General features: G+C 39.1%; 1 protein-coding gene across 2 annotated transcripts in view; it reads right to left on the bottom strand.

Annotated features, from left to right (window-relative positions):
- The window catches only part of LOC144818644 (17-beta-hydroxysteroid dehydrogenase 13-like), a 377,312-nt gene that overhangs the window by 87,920 nt on the left and 269,474 nt on the right, over positions 1-19,918 (bottom strand). For both annotated transcript variants that reach the window (XM_078676267.1, XM_078676268.1), the window contains exon 6: positions 13,221-13,358. In XM_078676267.1, coding sequence (XP_078532393.1) covers positions 13,221-13,358 — 138 coding nt within the window. The remainder of the gene's footprint in view (positions 1-13,220; positions 13,359-19,918) is intronic.

Raw genomic sequence — 19,918 nt, 5'->3', positions numbered from 1 at the left:
ACATTACCCCACCCTTCTCTGCCATCAAACCCTCAATGTGATCAACCGGCTAATTTGACAACCATTGCCATTTATGATGTTTGCCCACGTATTAATGAGACTTTGTCCATTATAAGTTGGAACATTGCAGGGCTAAAGGCAAAATTAGAAATTAAAGCCTGGAAGGATTGGGTAAATTGTTATGATGTCTTAATGTTCCAGGAAACTTGGAGTACAACTAATCTGTTATTAGAAGGGTATAGCTGTCACAATAGTATTGTGCCGTCTCCACCCTTAGGCCGTCCAAGTGGGGGTTTATCAATTTGGATAAAGATAACAGCAGAAGTAAAAACAGAAGTAATACAAACCAATAACCCAAGTTTTATGGCACTGGTATATGCGAGAGATGTAAAATTATGTCTGATTAACTTTTATAATAACGATTTTTTATCCTATCCTAATTGTAATTTTTTAGATTTGTTTAATTTCTTTGATGACATAGTGGAGGGACGTAAATACGGGAAATTTGATGGGATCTGCTTAGGAGGGGACTTCAATGCTCACATCCATTTAAGGAATCCCCCTTGCAGGAGAGGTGTAGAACTATCTGATCTCCTTGCAACTAGAGAACTTATAAACTCTATGGAGTTTGCTGGCAATGACATAAGCACTACTTACATCGGTCACGGATGTGCAACAACTATTGATTATATATTTGTTTCACCTTCCCTTGCCGATGTTTTATCAAAAGCAGAGGTAGTGTGTAATGTATATAGTGACCACTACCCAATTGTGATTTATCTAAAATTGTTAGGGGGGAAAAAACCACATAGGGAAATTGGGGCAGCAAATTTGGCTGCCACAACGGATGGATTAAGGGTTGTTTGGAGGGGGGTGGATAATAGGGGTGTCTTGGGTACCGTGATTAAGAAACATCCTGCATTGATCTCGGATTGTCTAGATATTGACAGCCGCGGGGGTAACTTGATTAAATCATTTGGTGAACTCTGCTTCGCAATAAAAAGCGAGATTTCCAAGCCAACATCAAGGAAAGTTGAGGAAGCCCCAAAATGGTTTGATGCCTCTTGCTCGAAGGCAAATCGGGATCTAAGGGCTGCTCTCACGGCCAAACCACGGGATATTTCCCAGGTAAGGCTCTTGAGAGCAAGGTATAAATCCACCCTGCGTATTAGATCCAATGAACTAGTTAAAGATCATTGGGAATCCCTTGTACGTACAGCCGCCCTAAAAGACACTCCAGGGTTCTGGAGGGAGGTAAAGAACTTAAGATCACTTGGCTCAAATATAACATCAATTAACTGTAACATCTTGGGACCTGTGTGGGTGGAGCACTTCTCAAAGATTTATGCTGTATCTGATCACCCTGTAGTAAACCTTCCTCCCCCAACTCCTTTAAATATTACATTGCTTGAGGTAGAGGATGCTATTGCCGAATCTGCCAGTAATAAAGCACCTGGCCCAGATGGTCTTTCCATCGACCAATTAAAATGTGAAATCAATTTCTGGGCACCGATACTATGCAATGTATTTAATAACCTAACACACGAATCCATTCCTGAAACATGGTCAAACAGTACTATCGTCCCCATTTTTAAAAAAGGCGACAGGCTGGATCCCGGGTGTTACCGCCCAATATCATTAATTGATAACACCCTGAAAGTTTTGGGTAGGGTAATTTTTAAAAGAATTAGAACTTGGGCGGAGGAAAGTTCCATCTTACACCCAAGCCAGCTAGGGTTCCACAGTAAGGTGGGCACGGTAGAACAGTGTTTAAACCTAAATTTGATAATGGCCAAATATACAATAGCCAAAAAATCCCCCTTATATTTTGGTTTTATGGATTTGAGTTCTGCTTTTGATTTTGTAAACCGCTCCCGTTTATGGACCGTCCTTCTTAATTATGGTTTAGATGAAAATTTGGTGCACTTTTTATCTTATCTTCATAGCAACCTAAGAGCTCATGTGCGTATTAACTCCACTGGCGAAGTATCAAGTAACATTTTAATTGGCAGGGGGGTCAGACAGGGTTGCGTCCTGGCCCCTCTGCTTTTTATTTTATACATTAATGAATTGAGCAGCTCATTAAGTACCCTAACCAAAGATGTACCGTATATCAACGGCATGCCGATACCCACCCTACTCTACGCTGATGATGCGGTCCTAATGGGCCGCACTCCAAAGGCACTGCGTATTTTAATCTCAGGTTTCGTTGGTTTTATGGCTGATTTGGGCTTAAGTACAAATTTCAAAAAATCCCTTATTATGTCCTGTGGCCCAAAAAAGCATAAAATTACAAGGATAACCTCAGGGGAGGACGTTTTACAAAGCACATGCACTTTCCCATATTTGGGGCTGTTGTTCTCAAACAGCGGTTCTTGGCAACCGCATGTTTCTCATGCAAGAAACAAATTGGGTAAAGCTATTAACTCCATAATCTCTCTACGCCAACCCAACCATGCGGATGTGATAACATCTTTAATTAAGATTTATCAAACACAATGCATCCCTACCGGCACTTATGGTGCAGAGGTATGGGGATACACAAATTGTCTCCATATCCAGATGGAAGAAAACAGATTTTGCCGAAAGGTGTTGGGTGGAGTTATCTGTGCTTCAAATTACATATGTCATAGTGAATTAAACATCCCCTATATTGAGGACTTTGTTAGATCAAGGCCTGCCCTTTTTTGGTTAAAGATATGGACGAACCCGGCAGCCATATTGACCCAAGATATAATATTAGACTGCTTAAAATGTGATAGGGCACATTATATACCATGGCTGAAAGCAGTAAATGAAAGTCTAACAAATGCAGGGCATGGTCATTTGTTTACATCCCCTAAGCTTATAGATCGTTCTCACAAGAAGTGTATTAAAAGGGCTTTGTACAACTTGTACAGAGAAAAACGGGAAAGGATACATTTTCCAAAATGTACGGTCGCAAAATATATGGGCCATTTAGAGCTCAATTCTAGTTACTCTGCCCCGCCCCAGAAATACCTACGTTTAAATCTTGGTAGGTGGAATAGAAGTTTGTTATTCCGTTTCCGGGACGGGAGCATAGTAAATCTGTTAAATTTTCCATTGGGTTATAACAAACATTTGGAAACTTTAGGTTGTCCATGTAACCCGACTATGAAACAAAGCCTTATTTATGCATTTCATGTTTTTCTGTGATTTCTATAAATCGTTTACTGTGCACTTTTTAATGCCATATTGCAGGAAAAACGTTCTCCTAGATTTTAAGATTGCAATGAGGTATTTGCTGATGTTAGGTACTGATGAAATAATATTTAGAGTGAGCTGTTTTCTCAATGCTGCTGTTCGCTCACGAGCTACTTTGCACATTGACTGATAAGAACCCACAATTTGCATATTGCACTTTATATCATCTCTTTTTTGCACATTGTAATTTGCACACATATACTTGTTCGGATAGTTGTCGCTGTTTTTAAGAATTTTTAAAAAAATACTGTATATATTGTCTTGTCTTTTTAACATGTTTCTGCATTTTTGCACATCAGACAGATTATATTTTTTCGGTTGTTCATTCTTGTATTGTACTGTATGCCATTGCATTTGTTGTGTACTTTTATGGATTCATTTTTTCCGAATAAAGATCTTTGACTGACTGACTGATTCGTTACATGATAGTTTGTACCTCAAATCTTTTTATATCAAAGTTTATATTTTGTGTATTTCGTGATTAAAAGAAGGGATTACTGGTTTAATGGTATCGCATTAAAAGACACCTATTTGAGATGTTTGAATGTCATCTGCTCGGTACTGGATACGCATTCCCTGTCATTTTACCTGTATTTACATGACTGCATTTTATTATGGGTAGTTTGTATAGTTGTCCCTGTATGCTGTTTATCTGTTTTTCGGTAGTTTGCACTTTCTTACTTTATTTATAGTATCGTATAACCTTTATTAGTGACATGGCGCTCTGTATTCAAATTGCTTGACTGTCTGGCTAAGTGGCCATTGAACACTATAATGCATTTTTCTACCACATGATTATTCTTGGTATTGATGGTATAATTCTGCTTAGCAAAAATAAAAATAAAAAATATATCTTAAAGCATTTGGAATGCAAATCCCAATATTTCTTTGTAAACTGTTTATGTGAACAGCAAACTTTGAAAATGAAACCGTAGAATGTTAGAAGTTAAGAGAGTAGTTAAAAATAGTTTGTTTGAACTGTACTTTGTCAATTATTCCTCCTACTTATCTCTCTTGTTTAAAATTAGTTATTATTATGCACTGGTTATTTACAGAGCGGAAGACAAAACACAATTACAACCGTATTAGACATTGTGGCTATCCTCCAAGAACTCTGGAGGACATAAAGTTAAAGAAGTCATATGGGTAGTACTGATTCACTAACCATATTTTGCATTTTATCTATTGGTTTAACATTTTCAAAGGAATAGTTTATTAAATTATTGTATTTGAATCACTCATTTATAGAGCAACATTTGGAACTGAGCTAATTAGTGAAAATATTAAGTCGTCATTTGATGATCTACAATGTAATTGCAACAGGCTCTTGCTACACAATGCAAGTAAAACAGGAGAAAGAAAGCATTTTCTGCCATCAAATATATATCACCATACGCAAAAAAACATATTTCCATCTACTTACAACCTGGCTGCTAAAAAGCGGTAATTACCATATTGCTCTATCGAGGATCTTGTCACAAGACATGAGGTGAGGTCAAAGCTTAATTTGCAGTTCACATATCACATTTTGTAAACAGTGGTTTAAACCAATTCACACGTAGTGCCCGATAAAAGGGACAGAAAACCATCCAGTAAATTATTTCTATTTTGAATTAATTCACATTCCCAAGTACTTTTTACCAATTTCTTCAGCTTTTGTCCCGTGACATGCAATAAAGGTATTCTAAGGAAGCACCCTTAGCCTAAATTTCACTCGTAAAGAACAGTTTTCATTGATATCATAGTTGCTAGGTATAGTTCCATACCATAGAAGTATTTAATCTTTAAGTATTGTACAACCCTCTAGAGCATATATCTCAACTTTTGTTCAATGTGTCATTTTACTCACGGGGTGTACAGAAATCTCAGCTACACATCCTACTGGGAATGGGGTGGGGCCTGTGAGGGATTTGGGGCCACATGTATCATTATTTCAAATAGCAATTACCTAATTGCGATTCTCTGAGAATCACAATTAGTTATTCAATATTTGAATATACGAAACTCAATAAGTTTCATTTAGCATTTTATAATGGGTCGCAAATCGACCTACCTCATTAATATTAAACAGGCAGGTCGCAATTTGTGACCCATTAAGAATCACTAAAATCTCAGGGATGGTGGCCTGCTGGGGTCAGCAGACCACCATGTCTGTAACTGCTTTTAAATAAAGCAACCATTTTTTTTAAATGGAGTCCGTTTTCCTTAAAAGAAAAACAGGTTGCGTTTAAAAAAGAAAAATTAAAAGTTAACTTTTTATTTTTCAAGAGCAGGCAGTGGTTCGTGGGTCTACTGCCTGCTGTTAAAAAAATTTCTACAAACATTCACAAAGGGGAAGGGGTCCCTTAGAGACCCTTTCCCGTTTGCAAATGGTTTACCACCTTCTTGAAATAGGTGGTAAAATGCTAATGTTTTGCTCCGCATTTCGGTCACGAAACATTCCAACATAACGCTGAGATTCGCTATTAAGAAGGTATGCCCTAAACACATCCCTTCCTAATACCAAATCGGTAAGTATTCACTATTTAAAATTGCAAATCGGTAACCTTAACAAATCCAAAATTGGAATTCATACATATGAAAATGTTTGTTCATATCTGAGAAGTTTTTGTTCAGTTACAGAATGATAAAATATTTCAATGAGAAACCCTTCTCCTTGGTCGGTAGAATCTCTAAGTGAATTCCTTGTACTTTCTTTTAAAAAAAACCTGGTTGCCCTTTTGCTTATAGATAGGTGTACAACCTTTACAACGCAACTTTTACAACGCACTACCATTACAACAAAACTTTTACAACGCAACATCCATTACAACGCATGCATTTACAACGCAGTCATTACAACGCATGGCACTACAACGCACACCACTACAACACATGTCATTACAATGCAGTCATTATAACGCATACCATTACAACGCATAGCATTACAACACATAGTACCCCTACACTATCCAACACTTACCCTACTGTTGCACCCCCTGGAGTTAGAATAGTAATTTTAACCCCTACACTATCCAACACTTACCCTACTGTTGCACCCCCTGGAGTTAGAATAGTAATTATTACCCCTACACTATCCAATACTTACCTTAAATGCAAAGTAATGTTATGCGTTGTAATGGTATGCGTTGTAAAGGTAGTATGCGATGTATTGGAATGCGTTGTAAAGGTAGTTCTTAAGAATTCGTTGTAAATGCATGCGTTGTAATGGAATGCGTTGTAATGGATGTTGCGTTGTAAAAAATGCGCTGTAAAGGTAGGCGTTGTAAAAGTATGCGTTGTAACGTCATACATCCGTACAGATATGATTTTGGGAGAACACGACTAGGTTGGTCTTTTATCGCAGTCCCAGTATAAAGTAAATAATTGAGAAAAACACTGTGCATGACGGGGGCTCGAGGTATAGTTACTTGAGATAACTATAGCTGCTGCATTTCAGTGGTTTTGTTAGTTTAAAATGTTATGTTTTAGCTGGCATTGTCACTCAACTAGAACAGCCGTTTAGCCATTTTTTCCCAGTGAATATTTTATATACATATGTGCGGGTTAAGCACAGGTCCTATGGCCAGGCCCTGCACCCAACCCTCCATGGGTCATCAAACCCTTCTGCAGAAAGCCTTTGGGTGTGCGAAGCACGGTTGGGTTCAGACCATGGTCTATGGCCTTACCCAATCTACTGAGCTCAGATATTTAGAACCACATAATAATTATTGCTTGAGTTAGGTCTGGTTCGCATGTCACTTACTATGGACAAACAAAGTGTCGGCAATTGATATAGGCTGAGAAGTACTAGAGTGAGTACACTTAAACCCTTAATATGGGAAGAAATCTGTCGTAACTGTATGGGTCAGACATCTATTTAGATAAACAATTTAAACGGTAAGCCTAAACGAAACGGGGACAGCTGAATTATAACAACAAAGATTAGTATACACAAAAATTAAAACGTTGGTTAAAGAAATAGGCATATCTTTCTCCTTCGAGAAAACCTGGAATTTAGCAAATACAAACGAGCAAATGTTATACTGTAAACATACACTGCCCAGTGATAACTACCTGATCACTACAAGAGTTTCCACATACATTATGAAGTTTCGCCTGCTGATTCTCCTGATTGCTGTCTTAAGAGATGGTTGGCAGAGGGACATCACATTTTCCCGTTTGTGTTGCAGACTCTATGAGGGCAAATTTGAAGCTGTTTCACATCTGATTTGCCTCTGCCCCCAACTGACCCCAACTCCTAGAAGATCGATACATTTTGCTAAGACCAGTATTTCATAGCCTTAGTAGTAATACTGCAATAGACGGCCAGTTGATTATTCATTTAAGAAAATGCACTGATATAAAATTGGCAAACATAGAGAATGCCCTCCTGCTCTCTACATTACACTTTGCAAAATAATGTAAATGCAGATATATAAATATAAAACGCTGTCTAATTTTAATGGGAATTTGTGGGGTAGGAAAACGGCTATGATTTTACTGTTATGTTCTTGGAAATATGTTCTGCTGTCTATTGTTTTCCTTTGTTTTAACTTTTGTGTAGATATTGTGATGATTGTAAACAATCAAAATAGAATTAACTTGCTTCAACAAAATAATACTCGTACCAGGAATCAATACATGACTCTCTCAGTAATTCTTGGTTCTGATGACCCTCTTTCTTTCCAAACTGAGTTCCTAGGTGTCTTCATCTTCTTCAAACCTGTGGCACCTCCACTCCTTCATTCTGTATCTATGGCGTTCGGCCAGCTCTCCAGGGAAACGAGTGATGCACTTGATCAGCAATGAATGGTCCTCTGGGGGGTGGGGGGGGTGAGAGTAACCTGTTGGAATAACCATAACTAATCTGTATATATCCACTTGTGGACAACCTTGGCTTCCTGTCTGCAGGTGTTTAAGGTTCAGACAGAACCCATCCCTTGACTCAATCCTATTGGTCATCTCAACCAAACAGGGGCCTTTTTGGTGGTGGCCCACCTTGCTTCACCCACTTACTGCCTCACACAAAAGCACTGTATCTGAGTTCCATGTAACTTATTTTCCTCTCCAACCTGGTTGGGGTTGGAGACAAAGACCAGGGACCTACAACACTCTGAGAATCTGATTGTCAAAGACTTCATTCAGACTGGTGCTAGCCAGCTTCGACCGTGGGTCAACAAGCGTTGGGCCAAGTCTCTCAGGAAGGCTTATCCCAGGCTGGACCTCACCACAGACAACCATAAATGGATGTTTCTGCAAACCAAGTTCACCTATACTCTGCAAGAAAAGAACACATCAGACTGCTCCATGCTCACATAGCAAGCTCTGCCTATGCACCCCACAGACCTCCATTGTCCTCATCACAGTGTCTGTTTAACGTTTGGGCACACTAAATGTGGTACCCTCCTGGACTGCTTGCAGGAACACAGCACTCGCAGTCATGCAGAAAAATCATATTTGATCTCCAGATACCACCATACACTCCATTGTGGTAAATGGTTTCCTATAAAACCATGAGGGCGATACCTCTACCAGCTGCTCCCCATGTTCAGGCACCCCTCATGCAGCCAGAGTGACCCCAAATTTTAAAGCAGATGGTATACAGATTGGGCCACCCCTCTGACGGTGCATCAAAATGTTCCTGCATGTTCAATGCTGTGTCTGCATCCGCCCTCGCTCTGTCACCTGACTTTGAGGTTGATTTAGACCTCAGCTTGAGTACTTGTTAAGGGATCACTGAAAGAATATCGACGGACAGAATATTGACCTACAGAAATATCGACGCTGGAATATCGAAGGCAAGTATATCGACACCCTATCTACAACATTGTAAGTACAAAAATTTCGGGAAAAAATATCAATGTTAAAAATATCGTAATTAAAGATATCGTTTTTTTCTGTAAAAAAAAAGTAAAATAAAGTAAATAATACTTATAAACATATTTAAACATATGTAATCATGTTTAAAATTAATAAATAATACATATTTAATAATAAAACTTTAATTAAAAATATACATACAATATATAATATATACTTACTTAATAATAATTTTTAATAATTATTTTAATTACGTATACATTATTAAAAAATACTATAAATTACAAATACATGTACACACATAAAATAAAACATAAATAAAAATAAATAATTATATTTAATAAATTAAAAAATTAAATATACTTTCAATATTTTTCAAGTTATTTAAATACAACATTATCTAATAAAATACAAAAAATATTAAATACATAAATAAATGAAACTACTATTTAAAGTCCAAAAAAAACTACAGTAATGAAAACATTGGATAGCGTATAACATAAAATTACTATTCCCACTCCAGAAAATTCTACAGTAGGGAAAGCGTTAAATAGCATAGGGGTAAAAATTACTATTCCCACTCCAGAGAGTGCAACAGTAAGAAAAACGTTGGATAGCATATGGATAAAAATTACTATTCCGACTCCGGAGAGTGCAACAGTAGGGAAAGCGTTGGATAGCGTAAGGGTAAAAAATACTATTCCCACTCCAGAGAGTGCAACAGTAGGGAAACCGTTGGATAGCGTAGGGGTAAAAATTACTATTTCCACTCCAGAGAGTGCAACAGTATGGAAAGTGTTGGATAGCGGGTGCGTAAAAATTACTATTCCCACTCCAGTGAGTGCAACAGTAGAGAAAGCATTGGATAGCGTAGGGGTAAAAATTACTATTCCCACTCCAGTGAGTGCAACAGTAGGGAAAGCGTTGGATAGCGGGTGGGTAAAAATTACTATTCCAACTCCAGAGAGTGAAACAGTAGGGAAAGCGTTGGATAGCATAGGGGTAAAAATTACTCCCACTCCAGTAAGTGCAACAGTAGGGAAAGCGTTGGATAGCGGGTGGGTAAAAATTACTATTCCCACTCCAGTGAGTGCAACAGTAGGGAAAGCGTTGGATAGCGTAGGGATAAAATTACTATTCCCGCTCCAGTGAGAGCAACAGTAGGGAAAGCGTTGGATAGCGAATGGGTAAAAATTACTATTTCCACTCCAGAGAATGCAACAGTATGGAAAGCGTTGGATAGCGGGTGGGTAAAAATTACTATTCCCACTCCAGCGAGTGCAACAGTAGAGAAAGCATTGGATAGCGTAGGGGTAAAAATTACTATTCCCACTCCAGTGGGTGCAACAGTAGAGAAAGCGTTGGATAGCGGGTGGGTACAAATTACTATTCCAACTCCAGAGAGTGAAACAGTAGGGAAAACGTTGGATAGCGAAGGGGTATAAATTACTATTCCCACTCTAGACAGTGCAACAGTAGAGAGAGCGTTGGATAGCGTAGGAGTAAAAATTACTATTTCCACTCCAGAGAGTGCAACAGTAGGGCGAGCGTTGGATAGCGGGTGGGTAAAAATTAATATTCCCACTCCAGGGAGTGCAACAGTAGGGAATACGTGGGATAGCGTAAGGGTAAAAATTACTATTCCCACACCAGTGAGTGCAACAGTAGGGAAAGCGTTGGATAGCACAGAAATTAAATATAACATACTTATACATAATTTTTGTATTTAAAATAAATGATAATGTACATTTTGAACAACTCAACATCATTTACAAATAGCCAAAAAATAATTGTAAAAAACATAATTACAATCGAATAATAATTAAGAATAAATTAACAATAAATACCAATAAATATTAATTAATAAATATTAGTTACCAAATAATAGATATTAACAAATAACATATTAAAGAAAACTAATTTTAATGAATAAAAATTGATTAGCAATTTAAAAAAATTAAATACAATTATTTTTATACCAAAATATACTTTTTATAAAACATTAATTACCAATTAATAAAATATAATTTCCAAATAAAAAATAATATTTACAAATTAAAAAATGATTTATCAATTCAAAAAATGAATTACCAATTACAAATATTATTTACCAATTACAAACATTAATTAACAATTAACAAAATTAATTACCAATTACAAACACTAATTACCAATTAAAAAAGTTAATTAACAATTAAAAAATGTAATTGCCAATTATTAATTAATTGAAAATAATTTAATTATGAATACCAAAAAATACAAATAAATCATTACTTAATTACAATTAAAATACTTCCCACCCAATTCCCCTATAAACCCACTACCCGCTACAGAACTTACATCCAAAAATTAATTAATTAATTATTAACTCCTAAAAATGTATAATTGATTTACTATTATTAAATTACTTCCCATCCTATTCCCCTATAAACCCACAACCTGCTCCGGTACTAAAACATAAAATGTACTTAAAAATAACATTATTAATATATAAAAATAGTACACATATAATTTAAAACAAGTAAAATACTTAACAAACACATATAACACATACATATTAAATACATAATAAAATACATTACAAAAGTACAAAAATCGATATTAGTTACATCGAGATTAGTAACATCGATATATTTGATATCGATATTACTGACTTCGATATTACTTACATCGATATAAAAAAAATCGATATTACTTACCTTCGGGTCGATATTCTGTCCAACGATATTCTTGACCTCGATATTCTGTACCTTTGATATTAAAAACTCGATATTTCTGTAGGTCGATATAAAAAACTCGATATTTAGACTGTGCACCCTTGTTAAGCTGCTGCACTAGCAGAGACCCCAGCCCTGCTGACCATGCAGCGTCTAGAGTTCCGCAACACTGTGGTGGATCATTTTTAATAAAAGTACTCCCATTAACGTAGCAGGTGCATTTTCAGCAGAAATGTGAATGCCAAATGGTTTGCTATGGTTGGCCACTCTAACTTTTTTTCTGAAGCAAACTTACCAAGACCGCAGCTTGTTTCAGAAAACTCAATCCGCAATGTTCCTAAGGTGCAAGATATTGATTCGGGGTTATTAAACTGAGGGGCAGATTTATGATGCCCTTGCGCCTCCTTGCGCCGCAATTGCGTCACTTAATGTGACGCAACGGCGGCGCAAACAATGCACCCTATTTACAACGTGACGCATCTAGGAGATGCGTCACGTTGGAAAGCCCTGCGCCATAAGGAGGCGTTCCTGCGCAGGGGGGGCCTTCCTGCGCAGGAACGCCTCCTAAAAGTGGCTAAGTGAAATCTATGAGATTTCACTCAGTCACTTTCTACGTCAATTCCTTACGCCTGCTTGAAGCAGGCGTAAGGGTGATGCACAATGCATTGAAGAGGTGGCTCCTGTGCATTGCACGAGTCATGTCGCACTTGCGACATGACTCCTGCAATGCGCCGCCCGTACGCCGAGAGATGCGGCACGCATCTTCACTGCCTTGCACCATTGTGCGCAGCATCATAAATGCGGCGCACCATGGGTGGCGGAGCAGTGGCGCACTGTGGCGCATGTTAACTGGCGCATCCCTGGGGATGCGCCAGTTAACATAAATCTCCCCCTGAGTGTCTAGCTTTGTATTGGCGAGATGCAGTAAGTGGCTCAAGAAATGCAAAACACTTCATCTGTTGCATCAGTGACTGCAAGTAGTGAGCGAATAGTATCGTTTAATCTTGGGAATAGGATTTGTCCGTTGTTCCTCATCTTCTGGACTTAAAAATATAAAAAGAGCATTGCAGATTACGAACACACAGACCGATCCCTGAAATCAGGCATGGTTTGTTAGACTGGAAGGGGCAAACAGACTTCAATATTTCTGGTTTCTTTAACGCAATAACTTCCAAATGAAATTTACAAGTGTGTGTCTGTCTTTCCTTACTGATTACCAACATTCTATTGGAAGTTTAAGAGGTCAGTGCGATCAGAATTTCGTTTTTAACGATGGGGGTCATTTATACATTTTAGATAATGTTTACTGGCTAACATAAACAGAAACGTGGCGCTGTTTTCTCACAAGCGCTATGTGAATTCACTAAGACCTATTGTCAATAATTAGTGATGGGCTTCAGATTAAATTTTATTCAGAGAGGAGGCACGTACAAATAATGCTGAATCTCACTTAATGGAGCTAAATATTTCCTTTACCTTGAAGATGGATTTTTAACAAAGCCCGTGTCTACAAAGACAGGGCAGAGACAGGTCGTTTTGATTCCATCAATCCCCAGAGCAGCGAGTTCGTCTGTCAGAGCACGATGAAACCCAACCGCAGCATGTTTCGAGGAGCTGAAACAGAAACAAACCAAATAAAAGTCAATTAATAGCTAAAAAGGCACGTTCTTCATGCACTTGTCTACCGCCCTCTCAAATGATTTTCTGGTTCTGGATTATTGGAAGCTGGGGCAGAGACACAGGATTAAGGGAAGTTTAGCTTGGAGATGGGAGGCATTCAAAAGAAAAGGGCCAAGTATCCTAATAGATAGTAATCTCTAGGTAGTGCATTGAAGTTTAACGACTGTAAGGTAGTGGGTGTTGGCCAATTATCACAATTGTGTGTGTGGCATGTGATCAGTTATTAGAGGTAATGTGTGGCTGTGTCATGTAATGCTTTGAACACAATGGTAAGGACTTTTGACCACTTGTATGCTGCAAAATCTAGCAAATGTGACAGAATATCAAAGTATTTGTCACAGGTCTTCCAGGTAATAAACTGTGCTCTTCGAAGGTATAAGAAATTAGGCTGTTGGTTGAGGGAGGGTGGAAACCCTTCTCAAGCAACAACCACACATCTTGTCAGGGTCAACCATAAAAGTCACTAAATTAAACTGTGCTTAGCCCTCTGGTAACCTGGCACAATTGCAATCTAGCTCAACTTAGAGACACTGTGTTGAGTTAAGTGAAACTAGCAAATAAGTGAGAAGGTGTCAACCACAAGTATGAAGAGATTGGAAGTTGTGTCCCCATCATTGCTTCTTTTTGCCAAAAGGACTTATTTCCAATAGGTTTGAATATAATAACACGTCCATAAAATATGTGGTATTGTCCCCATTGTACTGCATAACCTTCAACACAGTTCACATATCTCCCCGTTGACAGCATGGAGGAGTTGCAGTGTCACTAGCCATTGTAATAATATTTTAGTAGCTGAGTTTCACCCTGGGCATGTGTAATGCCCTTCTGACAGTATCTCAGTATTCTTTCTACTGAAAAGGACACCCCAATTACTTTTTCAAAGCTTCCAGGAAGCATTCTTTTTGTGTGCCTCACCCACCAACAGCAGTTTATATATCCGATAGATCAAATGCGTGTCCTCTTCTACATTTTGCAAAAAGTATTCAAAAGGGGTCAGTGATCAGGATAACTCTGTCTTATTTGTTGCGTGCATGACCCATTGCTGCAATCGTTCTGTCTCCCCTAGGCTAAAGTCTTGCTTAATTTATGCAAAAAGATTTTACTGTATATTTGTCAATCCACTCTTTAAGCTTTTGTACACTTAATGTTTTGCCACTGTCGAAATGTCCCTCTCTCCAATCCCTGGGTAAACTTGCCGTTTACATCTAGATATACAGAAAATGCTGAACAGTTGGTTAAATGTAAAAAATAGTAATCCAAATAATAACGCCTTGACAGCATTTGGGGATTAAATGCAACAGTAAGAAGGATAACGGAAAGATGATCAGGCCACACTGGATTGCCCTGTGTTATTGCATAGCGCATCATATATGGAGCCCTTTATGAAGTGTTAAGCCATGGCACCTCCAACTGAGGCCTTCCTGCCAGGGTATGCTTGATATAGCACTGCTGTCATTCTGTTTCCCTCCTGATCCACTCTACCAGGTGGCAAAGTAGTGTGATGACTGAAAACATAATGTCAGGTTCAGGAAACCTAAGCTCATCGGGCCAGCTCAGCTGAAGACCTATGCCTACCATGGACCCTATACTAGTTGCAGCTAGAATATTCATTGCTCACCTTAAGAAACAGCGCGTTATTCACCCTTTACAGCTTTGGCGGAACAAAATATAGAATATATAGGCCAAGGAGATGCTGTTGGAAATTATTCATGATGAGTAATAAATTTAACTCAACATGGCTATTATTCAAATTCTATATAAAAAGCCACGAGCAAGGGATTTGCATTCTACTAACACACTGCTGGCCTAAATGTATTGTCATATTCCCCAACCGGTACTTCAGAATAATCTAGTCTGCTATAGAGGTTAATACTGTATTCAGCTTCACACTCAATGTTGTTGAGAACATGCCTTTAACCTGCTCATCATATGTAAGGCTTACATTTTGACTAACCTAACTTATATCTGTGTAACTGATTCGTATTGACCTGTCTCATGCGCAGATCCCAAGTTTACAAATAACGGGGCAGGTTTATCAATCTTTCAGCCGCAACACAATGCAGCAAGACTTCTTGCTGCACTGTGTGAAAGAGAGAGGGAAGGAATGCATCATGCTTAACATTATATGGCGCATTCCTGTCCTCTCCTTGCACTGGCACACTGGCACACAATGTGCTGTCTTGCGCCGATGCAGTCACCCTAGCTCTGTGGTGCATGGGTGCCTGTGTTGTAGGCAGGATTGTTTTTGTGCAGGAAGGGGCACCTTCCTGCACAAAAACAATCCTCAGAGGCATTTTCCTCTTTCTAAGTGTGCTGCAGAAACACACTTAGAAAGAGGAAACAACAAGGAGAAATGAAGATATTTCTCTTTGTGTTGCTTTCCCTGTGAAGCCGTATCATTTTGACCCATTCCCAGGTTTACCAGTATTGGTAAATCTGGAGATACTCCAAAATCCATGGGTGGGTGAGTGGGAACACCTGCACTCTAACCATGAAACGCCGTCCCAGGACAGAGAAATGTAAGGCAGCGACTTACACTGCCTTTCGTTATTCCAGGTTTATGAAGCAATGAAGGGCCACACAGGGTGGCCTTATGTTGCTTGGTAAATCTATTTTAGGGATTGTCTTGCCCTTGCAACACCCTTCGTTACGCAATGGCAACACAATACCTTGATAAATCTGGCCCCAAATATTTTTTGGAAACATATTGGACCTTTAAAGCTCTCTAACTATTCCAAGCCAGACTATGAACATCTGCCCTCTTGACATTCTCTAACAATGTATCAACATTTATCTCCTCTTTGGTAATATTTTGTGGCATTTTCTCTGTGACTGTTTCAAGTTAAATTTGTTTGCTTAGTTAATTACAACCATTGCAACACAATTATTTGCCACTGCAAAGCAATTAATTCCTAATCATTACATTTTGTTCCCTAAAAACCAACTTGACTGTGTCAATATGTGATGCTGCTCTAGGACAATATGTTCCCTCTGAATATCCTCCAGGATCGCCATGTCTTATTTTCTTTTAATCTATTAAACTCGTCCTCTGTAATCACTGCCTTGCAGGAGTTCCAAACTAAACACAGGCAACTCGTGCAGGTGTGGGGTGATGTGTTTGTGTCGGGAGGCGCCAAGGACGAGTCTTGCTGCGGTGTTCTGTATCTTCTTGAGCTTGTAGAGCAGGGATTTGTTAATCCCGCCGTAAAGGGTGGTTCCGTAGTCTAAACTGCTGCTTATGAGTGCGTGAATGATGGCTTTTCTTGATTCGGGGTGGGGGGATCCATTTGAAGGACTTGCGAAGGATGCGGAGGGTGTTGAAGCAGGTGGAGGCGACGGCGTTGATGTGTCCAGTCATGGAGAGAGAGGAGTCGAGTATGATGCCGAGGTTTTGGGCATGGTCCGTGGGTGTGGGAGGTCTGCAGAGGGTGTTGTCTCATGCAGAAGGGGAGGGTCCGAGGACAAGGACTTCATTCTTCTCCAAATTGAGCTTCAGGCAGCTGCTGCTCATCCAGGTTGTGGCGCCCTTCGTTCCTTCCTGGAAGCTGAGTCTGGAGGTGAGCGGGTCAAGTTTCTTACCTCATGCTCAGATATTCTCAGACTAATGTGAAGTATTTGTGCATAAGGTTTATGGTTTCCAGAATAATGAGAAAAATCTATCTCTCCATGGTGTAGTGATCTTGCCTCTATCAGACCTAGCTTGAACAGTGATTTATTTCCTTCCACTGATAGCATTACCGTGCCTCATACTATGAACCAAATTTATCCTAACCTCCATCTAATACCGAGTTCCAGTCAGGTCCTATGGTAGGAAGTATCTCACTGCATCTTGGAGCTATTTCTACTATGGTTGTTTAAGAAACTCTTCCTGGCTTGATATGGGACACACACTGTGGCTAAAGAAAACAATGTATTCCCCAAAGAGGCCATTAGGCAATAACTACCCCCCACCTTGTCTGAAACAGAATCTCACATGGAGAACCTGACATCTTGTGCTTTCAGTATACCAACTCATTTAGCTTCAGTTGTATCTGGGGCAAAGAACGGAAAGGTAAATGTCTGTGACCTACGTCACCAGGTATCTCGTGTCATCATGTGTGTAGGAGACAGATATAACCCAAAGCTCACTTTCGGGCCTGGAGTATGGCTATTCCTTTATTTGGGGCATTTAACGCATTGTAAAATAATAGAAATGCATGTCAGATACCTAGATTGATTGATTGATGTCATCTACAGGCAGTTTTGTTCTGTATCCTTATTCTGACAGTATTATTATAGTTTCCTTTCTGCAACCTCATGGACCACCATGGATGAGTGTGAGTGTGCTATGTCTGCTCTTCTCTCAACATCATATGGTTCATCATGTAGATTCAGAAATGCCTTTCCTTTAGATTATGAATGGAGTTGGGCTAGCTGATTTTCCATATAAATATCAAGGAGAAGGGCTGATCTACCTGTATGCAGTTTCATTTGTCATCAGGAAGTCAGTCTTACGGCGAATGGACCTCCTCTTTTGTAAAGTTACCATAGAGAGATCATGAAAAATCCTTTGGCCTTCAAAAGAGAAGTCTCCCTTTCCTCTAACAGCTTCCATTACCTTCCCTTCGGATTATGAAATGGTGGACCCTTGTCAAAATATTAAAAGTTGCATTTCCCATTATATAAGAGTTTGAGGTTCTGTATGTTCTGTCTTATTCTACCGGGTCAGGCACTAGACCCTAGAACTGCTTTAAGGGGTCTCTGGGCATTATCCCGGTTAATATTATTTTGTCTAAAATGATCTTCCAAGTCTTCAAACTTTCTTTGGAGGTTGATATTTTGTTCCTGTAAATCGATGATCTCCTCTGTAAGGAATTCCTGATCTTAAGCTCTCTTAGTACAATTTTCCTCCAAGGAGAACACCTCTTTCTTCTAATGAGCGAATATCATTTTTGACTTTCTTGGGTTCTTGCCTCTTTTCGGTTCTCAATGAGGAGAAGTCATCATAGAGTCCACTAAGCAGTTCATCATAAATAGTTTCTTCATGGGAGAGTTGGTACCGTTTGCTTAGGTTATACAGCAGTGTCTCTTTGGAAGAATCGGTGAGCTTGCCCTTCCAATTTGTCTCTTTCTTTTACAAAACGAATTTCAACAGCAACATCTCTTTCCAAGCCACCTGGCACCTCCACATTGTAAGCTCACATATTACTGGTGGATAGGTGTCTACCCAGTGAACTTGACCAAGTTACCCCATGCCTCTCCCAAAGTTATTTCATTCATGCTCAGACATCTCGCTGCCTTCATGTCAAGTTGCAACATCCGACTTCTGTGCTTCTCTGGGTTCCAGGATCTTTGCCTAGATCTCCGTGTCTCCTCTTCTCTGTAATGGTCTGACCAGGTCCCGGAGTCCATCACTCTACTCTGCACATGACATTCTCAACCATCTGGGGCTCTTTTCTCTGTCGATTATGTTAAGGATTTCCTTACAAAGAGACCATTTTAGGTTGAAAGAAAGCCTCAGCGCAGGTCCATCTACCGTCTTTTAGCTGCTGCACTGGACCTGATTCCCCAAAGCCAGTCTTCCTTAATATGTCGTCCTCAGTTGTCTTCAGGAGTTTTATGGTGCCTTCTTCAGTAGTCTCGCTTTCAGATTGCAAACATTGCAGGTCTAATCCAAATAGGCTAATGTACACGCCTTTATTTGGACTGGAAGGAATAGAGAGGAAGAAAGCACTTCTTAACAATTGTGGCTGGGAATATCAAATCCGGAATATTGGCACGACAGAATACAGTTACATTAATATCGAGGGACAAATTAGCAAAATGTAAGTGCACAGAGGAAGGATTTACTATTCTTAACTTCACATCTACGTACCTTGCATATACATATATTACCATGGTACATATATGTGAAATTAGGTATAGAAAATATATAAAAACGTAACTTTCGATGTTTTGTCCCTCTATGTAGCAGTAATGGTATTCTGACCTGTTGATATTCAGAATTAGACATCTCCAGCTGTTGGACCTGGCTCTCTTTGAGGGTCACCCCCAAATGTGTTTCATCTTAAGCCCTCCTGTGTTGCTGAGTTTCCTTTTGTTGGCATTGGTACTCTGTGCACTTTACAACTGCTACCATTGCTAAAGTACTAGTGTGTGTTGTATTTAAATGCATCCTCCCCACCGTTCTGAGTCCCTGCTGCTCAGCCAGTGTGTGAGGTCATATAGAATGTTGAGAGTGTTTGCACGGGATTGAGTGTCAGTTGAAAATATAGGCTGAGCAGCAAGGATGCTGCTCCTGGTGAGGCTTAGCTATCTACTTACCATTTGTAACTAAGATCTAATAAACTGTCTCCTTATAAACTACACTACGGCCACTGGCCTTCCGTTACAGCAGTGCTCTCTCCCTAAAACATAGTAAAATTGGTCTACACCTGATTGGCACCTTTCATTTACTTGTAAGCCCATAGTATATGGTACTAAATGTACCCAAATCCATTAACTTAAATGCTACT

The sequence above is a fragment of the Lissotriton helveticus genome, chromosome 2_1 (genome assembly GCF_964261635.1).
Source record: "Lissotriton helveticus chromosome 2_1, aLisHel1.1, whole genome shotgun sequence".
Taxonomy (NCBI): domain Eukaryota; kingdom Metazoa; phylum Chordata; class Amphibia; order Caudata; family Salamandridae; genus Lissotriton; species Lissotriton helveticus.
Note: the sequence above shows the minus strand (reverse complement) of the source record. Positions and strands in the feature narration are given on the sequence as shown.